Below are 22,150 nucleotides of genomic sequence, written 5' to 3'. Positions count from 1 at the left end.
TCCGGTCCCCAGCCTGCATTTCTCGCTGTCCCATTGGCAAGGCCCGGCCAGAGGAGGATCTTGCAATCCCCACGCCCTGTCTTGATAAGGAGCCCTGGCAGGGGCTGGCTGGGTCAGACTCTCCTCAGCAGCTGGAGAGAGCGGGGCAGGGGAAGGGGGGGGCTGGGAACGCGCTGGGAAGAGGGCGGGTACCCGCTTGGCTTTTGCATTGGAGGTTTTGCCCAGGGCTGGCCATGGGGCAGACGGAGTATACATCCTGGAAGAAAGCCGAGCGGGAGAGCCTGAAGTACTTCATTGAGGATCCCGGCACGGGCACGCTTTACAAGAGAGGCCAACTTCTGGGAAAGGTAAATCGACGTTCTGGTTTGTTGGTTTTTGTCCTGGCTGAAACTGCGGTCTTTAGAGGACGACAGCTCCTGATGATTCTGAGCTAGTGTAGGTAGCACCCCCTCTAACCCCACACGAACATCCCCTCCCAAAGCGAGAGGACTGGCTTTGGGGTACAGAGATGATGCTCGGTGGAGATGCTGCCTGGTGTGGACCAGAGACTCGGTGAGCGCAAAGAGACTTTCTTGGCGATCATGGTTCGAAGGGGTCGCCTGGTTGGGTTCTGCTGCAGCAAAATCAGGAGCCCAGGAGAACCATGAAAGACTAACCCTTTACGGAGGGAATACATTGCATGCATATTTAAGGTGCTACTGGATTCCTGTTCAGTTTCTCCGCAAGCGATATTAAGGCGTCCCTGCTGTGCCAAGAGGCGCCAGCAAATGCCCCATTCCTGTAGAACCCCAGAGGGGAAACTGAGGCACAAGTCGAAGGGGCTGTTCAAGGTCACTGGCAGATCAAGCCCCCCTCCCCCCAGTCTTCCAAGGCCCCTCTTCTGCTAGAGCTGCCTCCTGCATCCTGCTAGCCCTACCTTAACCAACGCTTTTTGGAGAGTTTTGCACCCCGCTCTGCCGAAAGAAAACCTAAAAGAATGGGAGAGGAGGGAAATTCGAGCCTGCCTCCTGGTCACTTAGGGACCTTGCCCCCCCCCCCCGCAAAGCATGTTTCCCCTGCTAAATCTTTGCATGCATTATTATGAACGTATTGATAAAGCGCCAAACCTGTACACGGGTCCTTGCAAAATTGAGAATTCCCGACGAGCTTCCCATGTAAAAATAAGCACCTGGGGGACTGGGAGGAGCACAGAAGGAAGGGAGAGAGAAATGGGGAGGGTGTGAATTCCCATAAAATTTGTTTTTAATGTGGATTCTGGGCTGGTGTTGCATTTGGTGGCCGATGAACTGAGTCTGCTTTTCGGGACCGTTTGCAAAAAAAGAAAAAAAAAGTTTATTCCCCAGGAATTCCGAAGGGGTTTTAATCGATGCAATGTCCCGTTTTGAAACAACGGCTCTTTTGGTCGAGTCTGCATTTGCCAGACGACGTGAGCTGCCAGGAAAACAAGCAGGGCGAACCCCTTAATATATAACACGAAATCCTGCGTATTTTGCAAGGGTTGGGCCACTACTGAGCAAAAATAAGCTTTATTTTATAAAGCAGAGCAAAAAGCTAGGAGATGGGCCGCGCTTACAGTAAAAGGAGCAACCTTTGCCCAAAGAATGCAAACCTCCCCCGAAAAAAAGTTACAATTGACATTACTCTGGGTTCGTATGGTTACCAGGTCCCTGGCGGGAGGTTTTTTTGGGTGGAGCCTGAGGAGGGCGCGGTTTGGGGAGGGGAGGGACTTCCATGCCGTAGAGTCCAATGGCCAAAGTGGCCATTTTCTCCAGGGGAACTGATCCCTGTCGGCTGGAGATCAGCTGTACTAGCAGGCGATCTCTAGCTACTGCCTGGAGGTTGGCAACCCTCGTTAGCTGCGGTAGAGCGCGCGTGACTGTTTGGAGCGAGCTCGCCTTGCACGGTGTTCCCCACCAGTGTTCTACCCCCTCCCTGCCAAGAGGGACAGCATCCGAGGCATGCTTACTCAGGAGTAAGCCTCTTGAGTCCCACGGGTCACCGCAAAAGAGCGGAGGGCTTCCAGCCTTCGAAAGAGAAGCCAGCGAGGAGAGGCTCCCTCCTTAAGGCGAGTCCTGAGCCCCCGTTTCTTTGGGGGGGGGACGTCCAGTGTCACGCCCCGCCTGTACCTAAGGAGCCAATCTGACCGCGGCCCCCAAACTCGGCACGTGAGAACCCTGCCCTCTTCCTCGGATCTGCACAGACACGTCCCGGGATCTTGCAAACATGCCCGGGCTAGTGACAGGTGGGAGAGGGGCGCTCCGCCCATTGGGCCGGCCGGCCAATCCTCAGGGAGCCGTTCGCGGGTTCTGAACCAAGGGGCTGACGTCATCGGGGGCTTTGGGGAAGGGTTCGATACCCGCCTGCGCCCAAGAAGCGGGCAGCTCGGGCAACAGATAATAGGCGCCGTAGCTAAAAGGGAACCTCCAGGCGTGGACGCATTGTATCTCTGAGTGGGGAGGGGCCGTGGCTCAGTGGCAGAGCATCTGCTTGGCATGCAGACGGTCCCAGGTTCAAAACCCGGCATTTCTAGTTAAAGGGACTAAGCAAGTAGGTGATGTGAAAGACCCCTGCCTGAGACCCTGGAGAGCTGCTGCCAGTCTGAGTAGGCAATACTGACTTGGATGGACCCAGGGGGGTCTGGTTCAGTATAAGGCAGCTTCGTCTGTTCCTGTCTTATGCTGGAGGCCAGCGGCCAGGGAGAGCCCCAGCCTCTCTGCCCTGCTTGTGGGCTTTCTAGAAACCACTGGCTCTCCCCTGTTTAGGGTTGCCAAAATCTTAAGTCATGGCTGGAGATCTCCCACTATTACAACCAATCTCCAGTCGACAGAGATCAGGTCCCCTGGAGAAAATGGCTGCTTTGGCAATTGGACTCTATGGCATTGAAGTCCCTCCTCTCCCAACACCCCACCCTCCTCAGGCTCCGCCCCCAAAATCTCCAGGTGTTTCTCAACCTGGATCTGGCAACCCTACCCCTGTTGGAAAAAGGAAGCTGGACTAAGTGGATCTCAGGTTTGACCCAGTCTCTGTTAATGCCCTTATATTAAGAAGAGACTGGTTACATTGGTGGAGGAAACACTTACCAAGAACTAGGAGAGTGAAATGGAACCTCCATGTTAAGAGGCAATCTACCTCTGATTACTAGAAAGACTCACAACAGGGGAGATCTGTTGCCTTCCTGCCCCTGGTTGTGGGCTTGGTGCAATGGGCTGAAAAGAGATGTGGACCATACAGACCCAACTTGGGCTATGAGGTTCCTAACTGCCTTGCTCCCGTGCATTCAACAATAGTCCAACAAGCAGAAATCCAACAGGGGAAGCACTTTCCATCCTTGAATCTCTATGCTGGGAAAAGCTGTCCATCTTTGCGTGTTCCCTGTGGCTACTAAAGCTGCAAGATCCTTATGAGGAACAAAAGACATTAAAGTGGGGTAGAGCGGACCAGGATCTGGGAGACCCAGGTTCAAATCCCCTTCAGGATTGCTTTGGGTCCCCATATGGGAAGAAAAGCAGGGTATAAATCAGGGAACCTTCTATGCACCATCCCTGCTCAGCTGCCTCTGCTCTTGAATACGTTGTGAGGGTGAAATCACCCAAAGCCCCTTGGAAGGAGGGGCTATGGCTCAGTGGTAGAGCATCTGCTTGGCATGCAGAAGGTCCCAGGTTCAATCCCTGGCATCTCCAGTTAAAGGCAAGTAGGTGATGTGAAAGACCTCTGTCCGAGACCCTGGAGAGCTGCTGCCAGTCTGAGCAGACAATACTGAATTGATGGACCAAGGGTCTGATTTAGTATAAGGCAGCTTCATGTGTTCATGTGCCCTTAAACACTTTTTGATGCAGGATGCACACGGTTTCAGAAAACCTTGCCTTTTTCCTACCTGCGGTAGGTGGGACCATTTCCTCCCAGCAGCGGCTGCTCCAGAAGCTGTGACTTTCCACCCTCATCTTAGGAAGCTCCGGCTGAGCTTTTCGATTTCCACTTGAAAATATCTGGGACGCTCAGCCACCTCCTGGCTTCTCTTCGCTTCTGCTGAAGCAGCACCTTGCTTAGCCAGAACACGGGACTCTAACACTGCCTTCCCGATAAACACGCGAGAGCCGCATCCTTTCTGCTGTTCCTTCCAGGTGTGAGAGTCACCTGCTGGTACCTAGAGGGAAGATGATATTCCTCTGATCGGGAACTGGCCGAGTCTCAATTTCTGTGGCCTTTTATGTAGGGATGTTTCCCCGCAGTCACCCCGCCGACTGCTTCGGGGCTTCTTTTTGATTAGGCATGCCTTTTCCGCCCATCAGAGGTCACCCCACTCTCCCTGTGCGTTTTGCCTGCATTTTCCAGATTCTTGCTAAAACAGCATCTGGAAAACACAGGAAAATGAACGGGGAGAGTCTGGCGACCTCTGACAGACAGAAAAGGCATGCATAATCAAAAGGAAGCCCCAAAGCAGTCAGTGGGGGTGACTGCAGGGAAATAGCCCTGCATAAAAGGCCTGTGTCTGACTTTTGTGAATGATCTTGCTGTTCTCTTTCATACAGTCAAGGTGTGCATGGAATATCATCTGCTGGACAATTGGCATACTGGCCCCACTCCAGACAATGCTCTTAGCTGAGGATGCACACATCATAAGAACATAAGAAAGGCCATGCTGGATCAGACCAAGGCCCATCAAGTCCAGCAGTCTGTTCACACACTGGCCAACCAGGTGCCTCTAGGAAGCCCACAAGGAAGACGACTGCAGCAGCACCATCCTGCCTGTGTTCCACAGCACCTAATGTAATAGGCATGCTCCTCTGAGACTGTAGAGAACAGGGATGCATCATGACTAGTATCCATTTTGACTAGTAGCCATGGATAGCCCTCTCCTCCATGAACATGTCCACTCCCCTCTTAAAGCCTTCCAAGTTGGCAGCCATCACCACATCCTGGGGCAGGGAGTTCCACAATTTAACTATGCGTTGTGTGAAGAAATACTTCCTTTTATCAGTTTTGAATCTCTCACCTTCCAGCTTCAGCAGATGAGCCTGTGTTCTAGTATTATGAGGCAGGGAGAAAAGCTTCCCCCTGTCCACTCTCTCTATACCATGCATAATTTTATAGACCTCTATCATGCAGCTAATGAAGTGTGCTTCAGTCCACACAAGTACCCGCACCCACATACACAAATCTCTGAGTCCTCAGAGGTGCCACAAAATTTTGGCTGCACCAGATAAATGCTTTCATTACAATATACTTTCAATGCACCTTAGTGATCATTTGCAAGTGGATTTTCCGCTTCATGCAGGAAAATCCACTTTCAAACTATCACTAAAGTGCATTGTCCTGGAATTAGTATATATGCCAATGGATGGTGCCTAAAAAGAACATGTTAGCGGAGGTTGTAAAATTGCCATCTTTTAACAGGTATTCCTGTTCAAATGCATTAATGTTCATAACAAGACCCAATTCTGGGGTGGGAACATGGGTACATAGTTTATGGGTACGGTTGCCAGGTCCCCCTTTGCCACCAGTGGGAGGTTTTTGGGGCGAAGCCTGAGGAGGGTGGGGTTTGGGGAGGGGAGGGGCTTCAATGCCATAGAGTCCAATTGCCAAAGCAGCCATTTTCTCCAGGTGAACTGATCTCTATCAGCTGGAGATCGGTTGTAATAGCAGGAGAGCTCCAGCTAGTACCTGGAGGTTGGCAACCCTATTTTGGGGGGTCCAAGATGGGGAGCCACCCAGAGCCGCAAGCCTGGTACAATGACTTGGTCTATTGATTACATTTGGAAATTAAATGGATTTAAAATACCAAGACCACGGGCACACAAACCGGATAACCTTCAAGAACCAATAAATGGATTTATTTCATACTTGCATGACTGTATGAATCCGATGGGATTGGAGAGGGGGCGGAGAATGGACGTTTGGGCCCTCTGCACGTATGCCAGAACTGAGCCCTACAGCACCCCTTGAGAACTGCTTTGGAGAGGGGGGTCAGCCAGGGCGGCCCCCAGTTCAGCAGTCTTTAAGTGATGCAGTACCCCTGGTTCAAAATCCCTGGTTCAGCAGTCTTTAAGTGATGCAGTACCCCAAACCTTCCCAAGTGGACCCTGTTCTGTAACACAGAACCATCCGGATCTAGTCTCCAAGCTCAGAAAGGGGTGGCGCGGTTCGTGCTGTGGAAAGCCGCTTACGGGGCAAAGAGCAACCTTGTGCGAGTTCTCCGAGTCACGGAAGAAGATTACAAACTGCTCTCTTTCCAATCACTGCTTTCCTCCCCAGACACTCCCCTTTCTTCAGCGTCTAACTAGATATTACAAACTGCGTGTTCACTATGGGGGCCAGCAGCTGTACTGTAGCTGCTAGTTCAGGGGCGGGGAACCTTTTTTTTCCACCAAGGGCCATTTGGATATTTATAACATCATTTGCGGGCCATACAAAATTATCAACTTAAAAATTAGCCGACCAAGCCCCAAGCAGGCAACTGTCCCAGATGACCCCCCTAATGCAGGCAAGCAGGCAGGCATTCAACTGGTGGCACACTTGCCCACCTGGTGGCACAGAATGGTCTGTTGCACCAGCCAGGTGTAGCCATCCAGACACACGCCGGAGTTACTCCTGCGCCGCAAGGTCAGGGCCGGATTCTACAGCCGGCTCCTGCTACCTCCGCCTGCTGGGATGAAATGAGGACATACTGGCTAAGAACTCGCCCCCCCTACCCACCGCATTCTGGCCCTGCCCCCTTTAACCCCTCCATTGTCGCCCCTTCTGCCCCCAGCCCTCTTGTGGTACAGAGGGAATACGTTTCTCCATGGTCCAGGTGGGAAAGGGTTAACACAGTTTCTTGGGCAGTCCTAGCAGCTCCATAGCTAAGGACTCTTCTGCAAGGGGGAAAAAAGGTTCCTTTTCTCGGCAAAACAAACTCACATCCGCCTTGAATAGAGGCAAATCCTGTCCGTGGGAGGGGGTGGATTGCCAGTCTTAGATCCTTCTGAGCTAGAGATCTGCCAGGACCCATGAAGGGCCAGACCAAATGATTTTGCGGGCCTTAAACGGCCCCCGGGCCTGACGTTCCCCACCCCTGTGCTAGTTCTTGGTGGCAACACAGCAGGGCCCGATTCAGATTGGGACCACTGCACAGGAGAGGGAGGGATTCCTGCCTTCGCCCCTTTGCTCTTTGCGGTCGCTGAAACACCCCGGGGAATGAAGAAATGAAGATCGTTTCAGACAGTAGCCATGTTAGCAGGGATGCCAGCCTCCGGTGGATTCCTGGGGATCCCTTAGAATTACACTTTATCTCCAGACAACAGAGATCAGTTCCCCTGGAGAAAATGGATGCTGTGGAGGGTGGGGCTCGGTGACATAGTACCCCACTGACGTTTCTGTCCTCCGCAGGATCCGATCCCCAAATCTCCAGGAGTTTTCCAACCTGGATCTGGTAACCGTACCACCCCCCCATCCCCCACCATTGGCCAGGGGGGACCTGGCAACCCTACGTGTTGGTCTGCCATAGAACAGCTAGAGGAGAACCGTAAAGACCAACAAAATTTCCTGTCTAATCCCTCCTCTCTTTTTTTATGAGATCTGATGAAGGGTTAGTTTTGCCAACCTCCAGGTAGTAGCTGGAGATCTCCTGCTATTACAACTGATCTCCTGCTGATAGAGATCAGTTCCCCTGGAGAAAATGGCCACTTTGGCAATTGGACTCTATGGTATTGAAGTCCTGCCCATCTCCAAACCCTGCTCTCCTCAGGCTCTGCCCCCAAAATCTCCAGGTATTTCCCAACCCGGAGCTGGTAACCCTACGAAGGGAGCTTTGACTCTCAAAAGCTTATAACCCTTAAAATCTTGTTGGTTTCTAAAGTGCCTCTGGACTCGAAACTAAATGAAGAAATGAGTATGTTTTCATTGAAGTAATTTTTTGGTAATCATCTTAGGTTGTGTGAGTTTTGGAGTATCACAGAAGTATTCATAACAGTTTTCTGCCTAGCAAAAGCATTCTGTGAAACCACAAAACTTGCACAACCGATTATGGCTGTAACTGGTGAGTGCAGTTAAGGGCATTCTGGTTTTTTGCAGGCAACCCCTATTCCAGTTTTTAATCTCCGCTACATCTTTATCTTTTGTATTACCAGTTCAAAACTATTTATGTATATATTTAATTACAATTTTTTGGGATATTTGATGGTCTATGAATACAAATAAAGTCTGATTCAGTCCACCCCTGCTTCCCAACAGAAGCCTGATTCCTGCCTAACCCCCCTTCCCTTTTTTTCACAGGGGGCATTTGGAAGATGCTACAAGTTCACTGACACATCTACCAACAAAGTCTATGCGGTGAAGGTCGTCTCCCAATCCCGGGTCTCCAGACTGGACAACAGGGGGAAGGTGAGCTGATTTTTGAGGTGTGGGGTACAGATTGACTAGAGCCCAAATGTCTATACCAGGAGTCCCTAACGTGGTGCCCGTTGGTGCCATGGTGCTAGGGTTGCCAACCTCCAGGTGGTGAAGGAGAAAAAAGACACCTCTGTACTATTATCAGGAGGATGAGAAAACCAGTACAGGAGCAATGCTGCTAACAATGCCAATGTATTACAGCTACATATACACTTTACAGTATGTGGTAATGAAACCACCAACAACACATACATTCAGTACAACAGTGGATGTACAAAATTTCCACAGCTCATTTGAATTCCATCTGGTAAGTATCAAATAACTCCTTTAAAGTAATTATCTTAGTCTTTTCTCAAAACAGATGCTGCAAGATGAACAGTCAAGGAGAATACGATCGTTTCGGAGCACAAGGGCTCAGTTCTTCATCAGTTCTTCAAAAGAAGTGGAAGGAACTCAGCATCTTACCCCTCTGGGGAAGTATTATGCACTTTATTCTGGAAAAGGTTATTCTTTGAAACCTGATATCATGGATGTTGATATAGGATTGCATGCATTGCATCTTTTAAAGAACTGATGAAGAACTGAGCCCTTGTGCTCCGAAACGATCGTATTCTCCTTGACTGTTCATCTTGCAGCATCTGTTTTGAGAAAAGACTAAGATAATTACTTTAAAGGACTTATTTGATACTTACCAGATGGAATTCAAATGAGCTGTGGAAATTTTGTACATCCACTGTTGTACTGAATGTATGTGTTGTTGGTGGTTTCATTACCACATACTGCAAAGTGTATATGTAGCTATAATATATTGATATTGTTAGCAGCATTGCTCCTGTACTGGTTTTCTCAACCTCCAGGTGGTGGCTGGAGATCTCCTGCTATTACAATTGATCTCCAGGTGACAGAAATCAGTTCCCCTGGAGAAAAGGGCCGCTTTGGCGATTGGATTCTATGGCATTGAAGTCCCTCTCCTCCCCAGCTACTACCTGGAGGTTTGGAAATCAGCACACGGGCGAATAATTATCACAAAGCGCAAAATTATTATTACAGAGCTACAACAACATACAAAATACAATCATGTACACTCACTCTAAACAATACATACACCTATCCTAATCCTAAACCTTTATGCCACATACAGCATCCAAATATGACTTAGTTCAGTGAGCAATTGTTTGCATCCATACAGGTAATGTATATCAGTTTCATTTATATTTGTTTGTTCTTTTCATTCACAGCTGTCCTTCACCAAGAAGAGAATTTCTGTCTTCTGATACATTACCTGTCTGGATGCAAACAATTGCTCATTGGACTAAGTCACAGTTGGATGCTGTATATGGCATAAAGAGACTGGACTACTGTTGTTAGGTTTAGGGTTAGGATAGGTGTATGTATTGTTTAGAGTGAGTGTACATGATTGTATTTTGTATGTTGTAGCTCTGTAATAATAATTTTGCACTTTGTGATAATTATTCGCCCGTGTGCTGGTTTCCAAATCTCTGTGATATATGCACAGTGGTGTCTGCTTTCTAGTAACTACCTGGAGGTTGGCAACCCTAGAAAGAGCACAGGTGTAAGAGGTACGTCCCCTCTCCATGCAGTCCTATTCAAAATCCCCCCCCCCAATGCACCTGGGAATTAAATTCCAGGCATGGAACTCCCAGAGCAGAATGGGTCAACAGGACTGGAAGAGGAAAGTGAGGGACACAAGGGCTTTGTAATGTGTGAATCTGCTCTTCTAGTGTAACAAAATGCTGCCTGAGATGGATCCCATCCAGGTCTGATCTGGCAGAGCTTTCTTACCATCCTAAGAAAGGTACCGACCAGTGAGAGAGGTTGAGGGTGAGCCACAGAAGCAGGAAGCCAGCGTGGTGTAGTGGTTAAGAGCAGTGGTTTGGAGCGGTGGAGTCTGATCTGGAGAGCCGGGTTTGATTCCCCACCCCCTCCACATGAGCGGCGGAGGTTAATCTGGTGAACTGGATTTGTTTCCCCACTCCTCCATATGAAGCCAGCTGTGTGACCTTGGGCTAGTCACAGCTCTCTTAGAGCTCTCTCAGCCCCACCTACCTCACAGGGTGTCTGTTGTGGGGAGGGGAAGGGAAGGTGATTGGAAGCCGGTTTGAGTCTTCCTAAGTGGTAGAGAAAGTCGGCATATAAAAACCAACTCTTCTTCTTTCTTTCTTCAAATTTTGAAAACAACAAAATGCCTCTATTGGTGCTCTCTCTTTTTCTCTCTCCTTGGAGGCATTTGACCTTGGCAGACTTTCCTCCATACCGTTTCAGCACTCTCGCTGACTCCAGCACCTGTGCCCCGTGACTTCTCGGCGGGGTGTGCACGCATGCATCTATTTCTGCAAAAAAATTCGTCTCGTCCCCCTCCTTTGCAGGTTGAACAGGAAATTGAACTGCACCGCCAGCTCAAGCATAGAAACGTCGTGGGCTTCCACCGACATTTTGCTGACCAGGAAAATATCTACATGGTGCTGGAATACTGTAGCCGAAAGGTGAGTAGCAGAAAATGGGAAGTCAAGAGTTTTCTTCGTGTTCACAAGTGCAATGGCTTAGACATGTGGCTGAAATTTCATCCGCGAGCTCCTACCTGCGGCCTTCGAACCTAATCTGCTAAAGGGGGAAGGAGAAGCTAGCTGAGTTCATTCAGCAGAGTATGAATCAAGTCCTTCTGCCAGGGAGTTTGGTAGGGTTGCCAGGTCCCTCTTTTCCATGGCGGGAGGTTTTTGGGGCAGAGCCTGAGGAAGGCGGGCTTTGGGAAAGGGAGGGACTTCAATAATAAGAAGGAGCATAGTTTGTACCAAGTCCTTCTCTCGGGGAGCTTGGAGAAGGGCTTTAGCCTCGCCACGACCTTGTGAGGTAGGCTGGCTCAACACCAACTTCCAGGTGGTGGCTGGTGATCTCCTGCTATTACAGCTGATCTCCAGGCAACAGAGATCAGTTCACCTGGGGAAAATGGCCGCTTTGGAAGGTGAACGCTGTGGCATTATATCCCATTGAAGTCCCTCTCCTCCCCACATCCCACCCTCCTCAGATTCCACCCCCCAAATCTCCAGGTATTTCCCAACCCAGAGTCAGCACAGAGGGTAGGTTTGCCAGGTGGCTTGGAACAGCGGACAATTGCCCACCAATCCATTGGCCGGCTCACAGCAAGGATCTTGCACACATGGCCCTAAGTAACGTGGTCCCTCCGGTTTACTTCTGGAAACATCACAGCGCGAAGGGACAATTTACCACTCCAACGGGGTGGTAAATCGTCCCGTTGCACTGCGGTGCTTCCAGAAGTAAACCGGAAGTAACGGGATCAAGTGTGTGATCCCCTCCCCAAAAATCTCCTGCCAGAGGAGAGGGGGACCTGGAACCCTGACTGAAGGAGACTTGTGCGGGGCCTCTTGGTGGGCTAGAATTTGGGAAAGGGCCCATAACTCAGTGGTAGAGTAACTGCTGAAGGTCCTTGGTTCAATCCCTCCCTATTCAAAGATAGACAGCAGTGTAAGATAGGCCCAGGAGAGTGATTTCCTGTTGGTGGTGTAGGGCTGCCAAGTCCCTCTTTGCCACCAGCAGGAGGTTTTTGGGGTGGAGCCTTGGGGAGGGCAGGGTTTGGGGAGGGGAGGGACTTCAATGCCGTAGAGTCCAATTGCCAAAGCAGCCATTTTCTCCAGGGGAACTGGGCTCTATCGGATGGAGATCAGTTGTAATAGCAGATCTCCAGCTACTGCCTGGAGGATGGCAACCCTATGGTGGAGACCGATGGACCAATGGCCTGACTGCATAAAGTAGCTTTGTTACGTTCCTGGGCTGATGTTCCAGCCCGGCCTCCTATGGAGCAGAGCTGCGCTTGGTTGCCCTTTCGGGGTCCTTTTGAAACCCAGGATCCCAAACATCGAATGAGTTGCAGGTGCCGCAACATCCTACGGGAAAATTAGCATTTTTTATCTCTTCTGCCTCTCCCCAACACCGCTGCAGTCTTTGGCACACATCCTGAAAGCCCGGAAGAAGCTAACAGAGCCGGAGGTCCGGTTCTACCTGAAGCAAATTATCTCTGGCCTGCAGTACATACACCAGCAAGGCATCATCCACCGGGACCTGAAACTGAGTAGGTAGAACGGTCTGAAGACGGGTTTGCTTTAGGGTGGCCAGGTCCCTCCGCCACCGGCAGGATATTTTGGGGGCGGAGCCCAAAAAGGGCGGGGTTTGGGGAGGGACTTCAATGCCAAGGAGTCCAGTTGCCAAAGTGGCCATTTTCTCCAGGTGAACTGATCTCGGATCTTCCAAGTCCCTCCCCATGAAAATGCAGCCTTGTTGGAGGGGGCGGGTCAGCTCTTAAAGGGACTGCATGTGCTTTTGCTGGTTATTCCTCCCCACCTTTCTTCAATAGCTCCCTGCTGGGAGCTGCCTTCCAACCTTTGCAGCCTCTCTTCGGTGTCTTCCTGCACATTTCATGAAGGTTTAACTCCCTCTTTTGAGCTTTGCTTTTGAGGGAAGGGGTTGGATGGGAGGGACAGACAGGTGGGAGAGCAAAGCCAAAATGGGTGTGGGGAGAGAAAGCCGAAGTTAAGAGCTACACATGAAAATAGGGGGAATTTGTGTTACTCTTGCCTCGAAGCAGTAATTAAATTCATCCTAAAACAGGATCCTAGAACTGCGGGGGAAGAAGGAGGCCAGAGCGAAGTCATGTCCGAATGTCAGTAAAATCATGAATAATGCAAAAGAAGCCTCGAAGCAGTCCAGCAGGGACTGCGAAGTAAATACCCCTGCATAAATGGCCACAGTAAAAGCCAGCTGCAAAGTGCATTGAAAGTGGATTGAAAGTGCATTATTTGGCATGTGTGAAAGTGCCCTAAATAGCCTTGGTAAACAAGGGACTGCCGAACAATGCCAGGGGAGTTAATCGCTCACGGCCCCAAATCCGCCCTTCGTCCCAGGCTCTCACAAGGCTAGTCTTCGGAGCAGGGATTTAAAATACACAGTTTCACGGCCGGCCGGCCGGCTGTCTCAAGCTGAGCCGAGGGGAATGCCTGTGGGGTGAGCTCATCCCGTTATTGCAGGCGGGACCTTGGGAGCTCTCTGGGCGTAGGACTCCGCTGGGGGAATGCAGCTCTAATTGGGCCTGTGTCGTGCAAGAATCTCTCTCTTTCACACGCACGCCAACCCAGCCCTCGGTCTGTCATCACACATGTTGCGTACCCAGCGAGCATCAGACAGAAGCAGAGAGGTGGGAAGGGGTGCACTGAAAAGAGTTTTTTTCCTGTTGTGTTTACAAGGATGTGTTGCACGCGCGCGCACACGTGACTCTTCTCTAGGGTTGCCAACCTCCAGGCACTAGCTGGAGATCTCCTGCTATTACAACTGATCTCCAGCCGATAGAGATCGGTTCCCCTGGAGCAAATGGTCGTTTTGGCAATTGGACTCTATGGCATTGAATTACCTCCCCTCCCCAAACCCCGCCCTCCTCAGGCTCCACCCCAAAAACCTCCCACTGGGGGCGAAGAGGGACCTGGCAACCCTACTCTTCTCTGAGGCTGCTTCTCTGCCTCCCATCCAGCAGTGAGCCATTACTAGGGTTGCCAATCTCCTGAGATTACAACTGATCTCCAGGCAGCAGAGATCGGTTCCTCTGGAGAAAATGGTTGCTTTGGAAGGTGGACTCTAGGGCATTATACCCCATTGAAGTCCCCCCTTCCCCAAACCCTGCCCTCCTCAGGCTCCCCCCCCCCAAAAAATTTCCAGGTATTTCCCAACCCGGAGCTGGCAACCCTATACATTACTGTCATGAAGCTGGTTAACTGTGTTGGTCTGCAGCAGATGAGCAAGATACGAGTTCAGGAACACCTTAAAGAGAGGGTTGCCAGGTCCCTCTTGGCCATCGGTGGGAGGTTTTGGGGACAGAGCCTGAGGAAGGTGGGGTTTGGGGAGAGGAGGGACTTCAATGCCATAGAGTCCAATTTCCAAAGCGGCCATTTTTCTCCAGGGGAACTGATCTCTATGGGCTGGAGATCAGTTGTAATAGCAGATCTCCAGCTAGTACCTGGAGGTTGGCAACCCTACTTAAAGACCGACAAGATTTCCAGGGTATACGCTTTTGAGAAGCAAAGCTCCTTTTCTCAGAGAGCTTTGACTCTTGAAAGCTTATACCCTGAAAATTTTGCTTCATTACTTCCAGTCTGTCTGGTGTAGGTGCCCACCTCAAACAGTTCTAGAGAGACAATGTATAAAATTATTATTATTTAGTTAATCTATACCTCATCTTTCTCCCCAGTGGGGACCCAAAGAGGCTTACATCATTCTCCTCTCCCCTATTTTATCCTCCCAATAACCTTGTAAGATAAGTTTGGCTGCGTGTGTGTGACTGGGCCAAGGTTACCTAGCAAGCTTCCATTGCAGAGTGGAGATTTGAACCTGGGTCTTCCAGGTCCAAGTGTGATAGTCTAATCACTCTGCTGTGCTGGTTCTCAGAGATTCTGATTCTGATTCTGGTTTCCTGGAGAACAGCTTACTCAATAACCTAATAAATGGCACGGCCTCGTGCAATGTCTTGATGTTTACTCTGTATTGGGGATGAAAATTGAGACCCTTTCTGGCTGGGATAAATAAAACACCCTTAACCTTTTTCATCCCCAGGTAACTTTTTCATCACAAAAAACATGCAGGTGAAGATTGGAGACTTGGGGCTGGCAACCCGAGAGGAACAGGCCAACAGGAGACGGGGGTGAGTACTGTGTAAAGGTGAAGCATGTGTTTCTGGAATTTATTTTAATTTTGATTCCTTATATATATCCTTCTGGGCATGGAGTAGGGATCACTTGGGGTGTGGGGGGAGGTAGTTGTGAATTTCCTGCATTGTGCAAGGGGTTGGACTAGATGACCCTGGTGGTCCCTTCCAACTCTACGATTCTAGGATTCCTGTCTTTCTACCCAACAGGGACACAAACCACTACACCAGCCAGCGTGGTATAGTGGTTAAGAGTAGTCGTTTAGAGTGGTGGACTCTAATCTGGAGAACCGGGTTTGATTCCCCACTCCTCCACATGAGCGGCGGAGGCTAATCTGGAGAACTGGGTTGGTTTCCCCATTCCTCCACATGAAGCTAGCTGGGTGACCTTGGGCTAGTCACAGCTCCCTTAGAACTCTCTCAGCCCCACCTACCTCACAGGGGGTCTGTTGTGGGGAGGGAAAGGTGATTGTAAGCCGGTTTGATTCTTCCTTACATGGTGGAGAAAGTCAGCATATAAAAACCAACTCTTCTTCTTCATCATCCTTCTCCTCTCCTCCATTTTATCTTCACAACATAGGCACCTTAGGCAGAGAGTATGTGACTGGCCCGAGGTCAACAGCAAGCTTCTGTGACAGAGTGGGGATTCGAACCTGGATCTCCCAGATCCTAGTCTGACCGGTACACCATGCTGGCTGTCACACTGGGAGGGACAAAGCCCCATGTTTCAAAATCAGAACACTTCTAAACCAAAAGGGGATTCCGTTCAGTTCCCTCTGGGGCCTTTTATGCAGAGACTTTTCCCCGCAATCAACCCGCCGGCTGCTTCGAGGCTTCCTTTTGATTATGCCTGCCTTTTCTACCCATCGGAGGTCTCCTCGCTCTCCCAGCATTTTGCCCGTGTTTTACAGGTGCTGTTTTAGCCAGAATCTGGAAAATGAGGGCAAAACACACGGGGAGAGCGGGGTGACCTCTGACAGGCGGAAAAGGCCTGTAAAAGGAAGCCCCGAAGCAGTCGATGGGGAAACGTCCCTGCATAAAAGGCCACAATCTCTGAAGTTAATGCTATACAAAGAAAACACTGAAGGAGAATTGGGACTCATTTGCAAACCGGACCATGTTTCTTGTGACTTGGTTAAGGACTGTCAGGTTCCACCAACAGGGAATCGGCTTCCATGGGCTGACTTTTTACTCCACTGAGCAGGGCCTGTCCCCTGTGCCTTTAGCCCTTAGCTTGCTTTTCCGGCTTTAGACAGGTATGCACCTTTGGAATTTGGCTCTTGCCCCTGGAACCTCATGCCACAAGAAAATAGCAGCAAAGCCTGTTGTGGGGGAGGAAGGGGAGGCGATTGCATGCTGCTTTGAGACTCCTTAAAGGTAGAGAAAAAGCGCGGTGTAAAAACCAGTTCTTCTTCTCTCTCCACCTGTACTCCCTTCCCTCACTTCCACAGAGTGGTCTGCGGTACCCCCAATTATCTGGCTCCTGAAGTCATTGCTAAGAAAGGGCACTCATTCAAGTCGGACATTTGGGCGCTGGGTTGCATCATGTGAGTAACTGGATTTTACCATTAGAATTTTATTGTTAGTATTTTATATTTGAATTTAATTTATATACTGTATGACTTGTATTGTGATTGACTTGATGTTAGCCACTCTGAGCCCAGCTTTGGCTGGGATAGAGAGCGGGATACAAGTTCAATACATAAATAAATAACTCCGAAGCAAATGACAAGCTCTGGGAGGGGGCAGCCAATAGATTTGCCAGGTCCCTCTTTGCCACTGGCTGGAGGTTTTGGGGGTGGAGCCTGAGAAGGGTGGGATTTGAGGAGGGGAGGGGCTTCAGTGCCATAGAGTCCAATTGCCACAGCTGACGTTTTCTCCGAGTGAACTGATCTCTATCGGCTGGAGATGAGTTGTAATAGCAGGAGATGTCCAGCTACTACCTGGTGGTTGGCAACCCTACCGGCCAACCCATGTACAGTGAACGTTTCCAGTAGGCTGATTGAGGTATTCCCAGTTGTTTTTATCTTTCTGCTGGCATGTAAGGGGGGGAGGGAGAGACGTCTAGTTTATCTGAAGAGATTAGACAAAAATATTTGTGCCTATAACTAGCTGATTTAGGGTCTTTTCTCTCCACCATGCTGAAGAACTCTGTCTCTCTCAAAAGTTTGCATATATATATATGTGTGTGTGTGTGTGTGTCTGTATACACACACACACCAGCAGAAGATAGTCCAGTAAGACAGAGTTCCCAATAGTAGCATTATATCTGTCCAATATTACAAATCCTGAATATCGCAGAGCCTTTATGCTTCTTCGGCATATCGCCCTGCCTTCCAAGTTCATAGATGGGATATATACGGTAATAAACGCCCATTAGAAGCACGTAGATGCTTATGCAAACAGGATTCTTTTGAAACCACCGAACACGTGCTATTTGAGTGTAAATTATATGATCATATCCACACAGGTTCATTGATCTCATTATTAGTGGACTGCCCCAGATCTCTGAGAAAACAATGTCTAGCGCGCCTCCTATCAGACACAATAGCTAACTTCTCTGCTAGCATGGTCAGATTTGTTTGGTTAGCAATGAAAATAAGGCAAAGATCGCTTAAGTCTATACAGTAGCCGAAGAAATTGAGAATGAGTAGACCTATTTCTGATAGACTTATTTTACCAAGCTTTTGCTATTATTAAGCATACCAATTTTAATAATATACAGCATTCGTTCTCTTCGATATTAACTAGCTATGTACCGCTGCATTTTTTTACATTTTAAGCATTTATATTTTAATTGTATTTTGTACTTGTTTTACTCTATATTATTCAGTAATGTAAACTCAGTTTGTTTGATGGTCTATGACTGCAAATAGAAGCATTGCTAAATCAGCATGGCAGGAGTCTGGGTATGGCAGATGTCCTGGAGGTAGAATTCAAGAAAGCGAAATCCCTCCCCCTCCCTTAGCATTTCAAGTGCCCATGCTGTGAATTCAGAATCTGTGCACAGCTGAAAGGATCTGTCCACATTTGATGGACTCCAGCAATACCACACTCTGCCACACAATAATCCAAGCAGAAATACCCCTGACTGGCTGTCTTCTCCCCACCCCCAGGTACACAGCCCTGACCGGTTGCTCCCCATTTGAGATTACCCACAAGCAGGAGATGTATCAGTGTATCCGAGAGGGCCGCTATCCGATGCCCAGTCACCTCTCACCCGCCGCCCGGGAGCTGATTGGGAAGTTTCTGGCTCCTGACCCAGCTGCCCGGCCTAGCCTGGAGGAAGCCCTCAACCATGTCTTTTTTACCCAGGTACAGGGGCAGGGTGATGGTGGCCATATCAGCTTGTTGGATCCCACATGGTAAGCTGGAATGGGAATGGGTTTAAGGATATGCGCCCCATGGCACAGAGAGGTAAACTACAGTACTGCTGTCAAAGCAAAAAAAAATATCGGTAAATTTCGGGTTCGGGTTTTTATCGGGCCCAATTTTTTTCAGTAAACCCAAAATAAGCCGAATTCCCATACCGATAAATATGGAAATTTGGTTTATTTCTGGGTTTCCCGAAAAAATTCGGGCATTCGCGCCTATGGGGATTTTGTGAAGCACCTTGGGGGCATTTTTTTTAGGTAGAGCCCCCAAATTTGCAGAGTTCATGCAAAAGGATTCTCCTTGCATGAACCCCCAGGTTTGGTGAAGATTGGGTCTGGGGGTCCAGTTTTATGGGGTCTGGAAGGCGTCACCCCCAACCAGAGAAAAATAGGGAAGAACCCATGGTTAGATTTTCTATTGCGAACTTTGCTATGTTTCTCTATGGAGGAGCCTGGCCGACTTTCCCACCATTAAAAGCAATGGCCCAATGATGCATTTTTATCCCACCTTTCCACCAAGGAGTTCAGGCACTATGTGCGCCTCTCTCTTCCCCTTTGTGTCTGCACAACAGCCCTGTGAGGGAGGTCAGACTGAGAGAGCATGACTGACTGAAAGTCAGCCTATGCACTCAGTGACAGAGTGGGGATATGAACTTCGGTCTCCTAGGCTGGCCCTCTAACCACTGTGCCACACTGGCCTGACCAGGTGGTGTGTCTTGCCTCCCTTTACAGTCTTTGTTATGGCTTACTTGCATAAGTGATTGGTAGTTTCTTGCATTTTAAGTCACCCTTCTGTGATTTACCCATTGCACTCCACAGCTTCCTTGCATGCTCTCTCTGCTAGTGGCACATCGTGGTCTAGGCTGCTAAGATTGACCCAGGGGTGGCCTTTTGAGGCAGATCTTGGCTGGATCAGACAGCTTTCAGATCCCGTCTAACCCAGTGATTCAAAGTATTTGGCTCAACTATATGGATTTCTCCCCCTCCCTCTCCCTGTGGTTTACTAAAGTCAATCTACCCATATACATTTGTTGCAATACATAAAAGCCTAATTTAAACCAGATTAATGGGATATGCTAATCCCCCCAAAAAACCTGTTATAGTTTATAGGTAACTGCCAACTGCCAGTCCAAATAAAGCAAGCCTGGGGTCATGTAAATCCCAGATGGGCACAGCTTTAGAGGCACTGCTTTAGAGGCATTGCTGATCTTTTGCAATTCTGGGGAAGAGGGATGGGTGAGATTTAAGGAGCTGGGTTTGTTTAGTCTGGAGAAAGGAAGGTTAAGGGGTGACATGATAGCCATGTTTAAATATTTGAAGGGATGCCATGTTAATGAGGGAACTAGCTTGTTCTCTGTTGCTTCAGAGACTAGGAAACAGAGTAATGGATTTAAACTAAGAGAAAAACGATTCCACCTAAACATTAAGAAGAACTTTCTGACGGTGAGGGTGGTTTGATGATGGAATGCGCTGCCTCCGAGGGTGTGTGGAGTCCCCGTCTTTGGAGGTCTTTAAGCAGAGGTTGGATGGCCATCTGTTGGGAGTGCTTTGATTGAGGGATCCTGCATGGCAGGGGGTTGGAGTGGATGGCCCTTGTGGTCTCTTCCAACCTTGTGTGATTTTGTGAAGTGCATTGGTTCTCCCGGGTTTCTATTCTAGACATGTTGGAATTCTCCGAAGAAGAGCCGTTTGCCACTTCGATTTGGCACATGCTAGCAGCCATTTCTGCCAATAAATCTACCAGTTGGTTACATACTCTTTGCACGGCCTCATCTTCATAATACTTAATAGAGGGGACAGAAAGCAAGTTTCTAGCTTTTAACTGTGGAGAAAACCAGCTTCTGCAAAAGGCACTGGCATCCAGGTGGCTCTCCGACTGCCCATACGTGAATCGTTCCTTCTTTCCTCCATGGCTTCCTAGCTCACACGCATTTCAGTATCCTTCACCCACCTTCCTGGCCTCAGTCTAGGCCCTGCTTTCCTTTCCTCTCCTGTTTAATTCTGTGCTTCTTTTTATTTGATTTCTATCCTGCTTCCACCCCTGATTAGTACCCAAAGTGATTCTTCCAAGACGAAATGAAATTTCCCTTGAAACAGAAGCTGTGCCACTTGTCCACGTTCCGTAGCTGACCTTTGCGCCTCTAGCAGCCGGCATGTTCTTGAGCATTTCACAGCAACCTGGAACTCGTTTTAGGGAAAGGGTCCCTCCCCCTTTTTCCGGTCTTTTATGAATGGGAGTTTTACCTGGGGTTAGAGGCTCTCTTGACCCACACTTTTCTGTCCCAAATCCTAAAAATGCTATCCATGTTGTTGTTTGCCCTGGAGAAAGTCCTGGGGTTTCCAGACTACTGCAGAATCACCAGCAGACATCAAGAAGCGTCTGAGTCCCCGCCCCTTGAAAATGCTGTTTTGTAACTGGCTGTAGTGCTTACTGTGAGAAAAACGTCACCCCTCCCCCAGCTCCCTTCTCTGCGCTTTGGCTTATGAATGGAAATGGGGATGATTTGACCCGGGCTGATCTCAGGGGAGATCAAAGAATTGCATTACAACAGGATCGGGAAAACCTGGCCATTGCGAGGGCTAGGCATGAGGTCATCTCTGAGGGACAGAAAATTCAGGCATTACCCCAACGATAAACCGAGTCAGAATGGCGGAGAAAGTAAAGTGCCCATGCATAAAAGACCTCTATCTCCCCAACAGGGTTTCACTCCCTCCAGGCTCTCCTCTCGGGCTTGTCATTCTGCACCCATGTTCACTCTTCCCAACCCTCTCAGCAAATTCTTCCAGAAGGCTGCCAAGATTTTCTTTCGGGGATCCCCCTGCCAAGAGTTGAGAACCGGTGAGTATTCTTAGCCTGAATATTATTAGCTGGAGGAGCCCAGAATAGGAGGGAGAGGCCAGTGAACTGTAGCAGGCGATAGTTTCCAAAACAAGAGGAGGGGGGCCTTTGGGGATAGCACAGACCTTCTGCTGAATCCCAGCTGTATAGAAAACTTGAAAAGCACTCAACCCATGCTCAGGGGCAACCTTGCTTTGTTTTGATCATCCCTTAAGTCCTGAGTAGGGGAGGGTCAACAATCCGCAGCTGTGCAGAGAAAGGAAAGCAGCCTGCATGTTTGGGAACCCGATCTGGATGAATCCAAAGTGCAAATCAGGAGTCAAATGAAATCAGTGTTTTTCACGTGGGCCTGTGCTTGATTCTGCATCATAAACGTTTTTAACAATACCATGCGTTACAGCCTGATGCGCTGCATTCAAAGAACGACAGTGGAAACAGTGCACATTATTTAAATGAATAATGTTGTCTCTGGTCCGTTTTGTTGTGGATGGGGAGGCTGCCTATTTCTTCAAGGCAGAAACGGTGAGGGAATGGGATATTCCACCAACGCAGTGTCCCTAATCAAAACCAAACCCCGCCTTAAATGCACCCCCTGTTGGTCCATGCATGTGTGAATGCGTAACTACCCTGTTTTAAGAAAATGTGCCCTGGGAATAATAAAATTCACCTTAAACATCACTGGCAACTGGGCTAGGTGGACTTAACTTCTTACCCCACCTTTCCTCTTATTGAGCTCTGTACCTGCAATTTTTAAAAAAAGATTTAATTTAAAACTATTAATTTGTTCCTAGTAAAAATCTATGCAAATAATTGGGGTGGGTGGAGATCCTGTTCTTCAGGTGCCAGATG

General features: G+C 49.0%; 1 protein-coding gene across 1 annotated transcript in view; it reads left to right on the top strand.

The window, feature by feature from the left end:
* The first annotated feature begins 233 nt into the window (after window positions 1-233).
* The window catches only part of LOC130493995 (serine/threonine-protein kinase PLK2-like), a 33,481-nt gene continuing 11,564 nt past the window's right edge, over window positions 234-22,150 (top strand). Inside the window, exons 1-8 of the mRNA XM_056867626.1 lie at window positions 234-347; window positions 8,251-8,358; window positions 10,755-10,871; window positions 12,343-12,472; window positions 14,998-15,085; window positions 16,540-16,635; window positions 18,205-18,403; window positions 21,163-21,301. Of these exons, the coding sequence (XP_056723604.1) occupies window positions 234-347; window positions 8,251-8,358; window positions 10,755-10,871; window positions 12,343-12,472; window positions 14,998-15,085; window positions 16,540-16,635; window positions 18,205-18,403; window positions 21,163-21,301 (991 nt within the window). The remainder of the gene's footprint in view (window positions 348-8,250; window positions 8,359-10,754; window positions 10,872-12,342; window positions 12,473-14,997; window positions 15,086-16,539; window positions 16,636-18,204; window positions 18,404-21,162; window positions 21,302-22,150) is intronic.

Source organism: Euleptes europaea, chromosome 2 (genome assembly GCF_029931775.1).
Source record: "Euleptes europaea isolate rEulEur1 chromosome 2, rEulEur1.hap1, whole genome shotgun sequence".
Lineage (NCBI taxonomy): Eukaryota > Metazoa > Chordata > Lepidosauria > Squamata > Sphaerodactylidae > Euleptes > Euleptes europaea.
The sequence above is the reverse complement of the archived record's forward strand: the minus strand, read 5'-3'. Positions and strand labels throughout refer to the sequence as shown.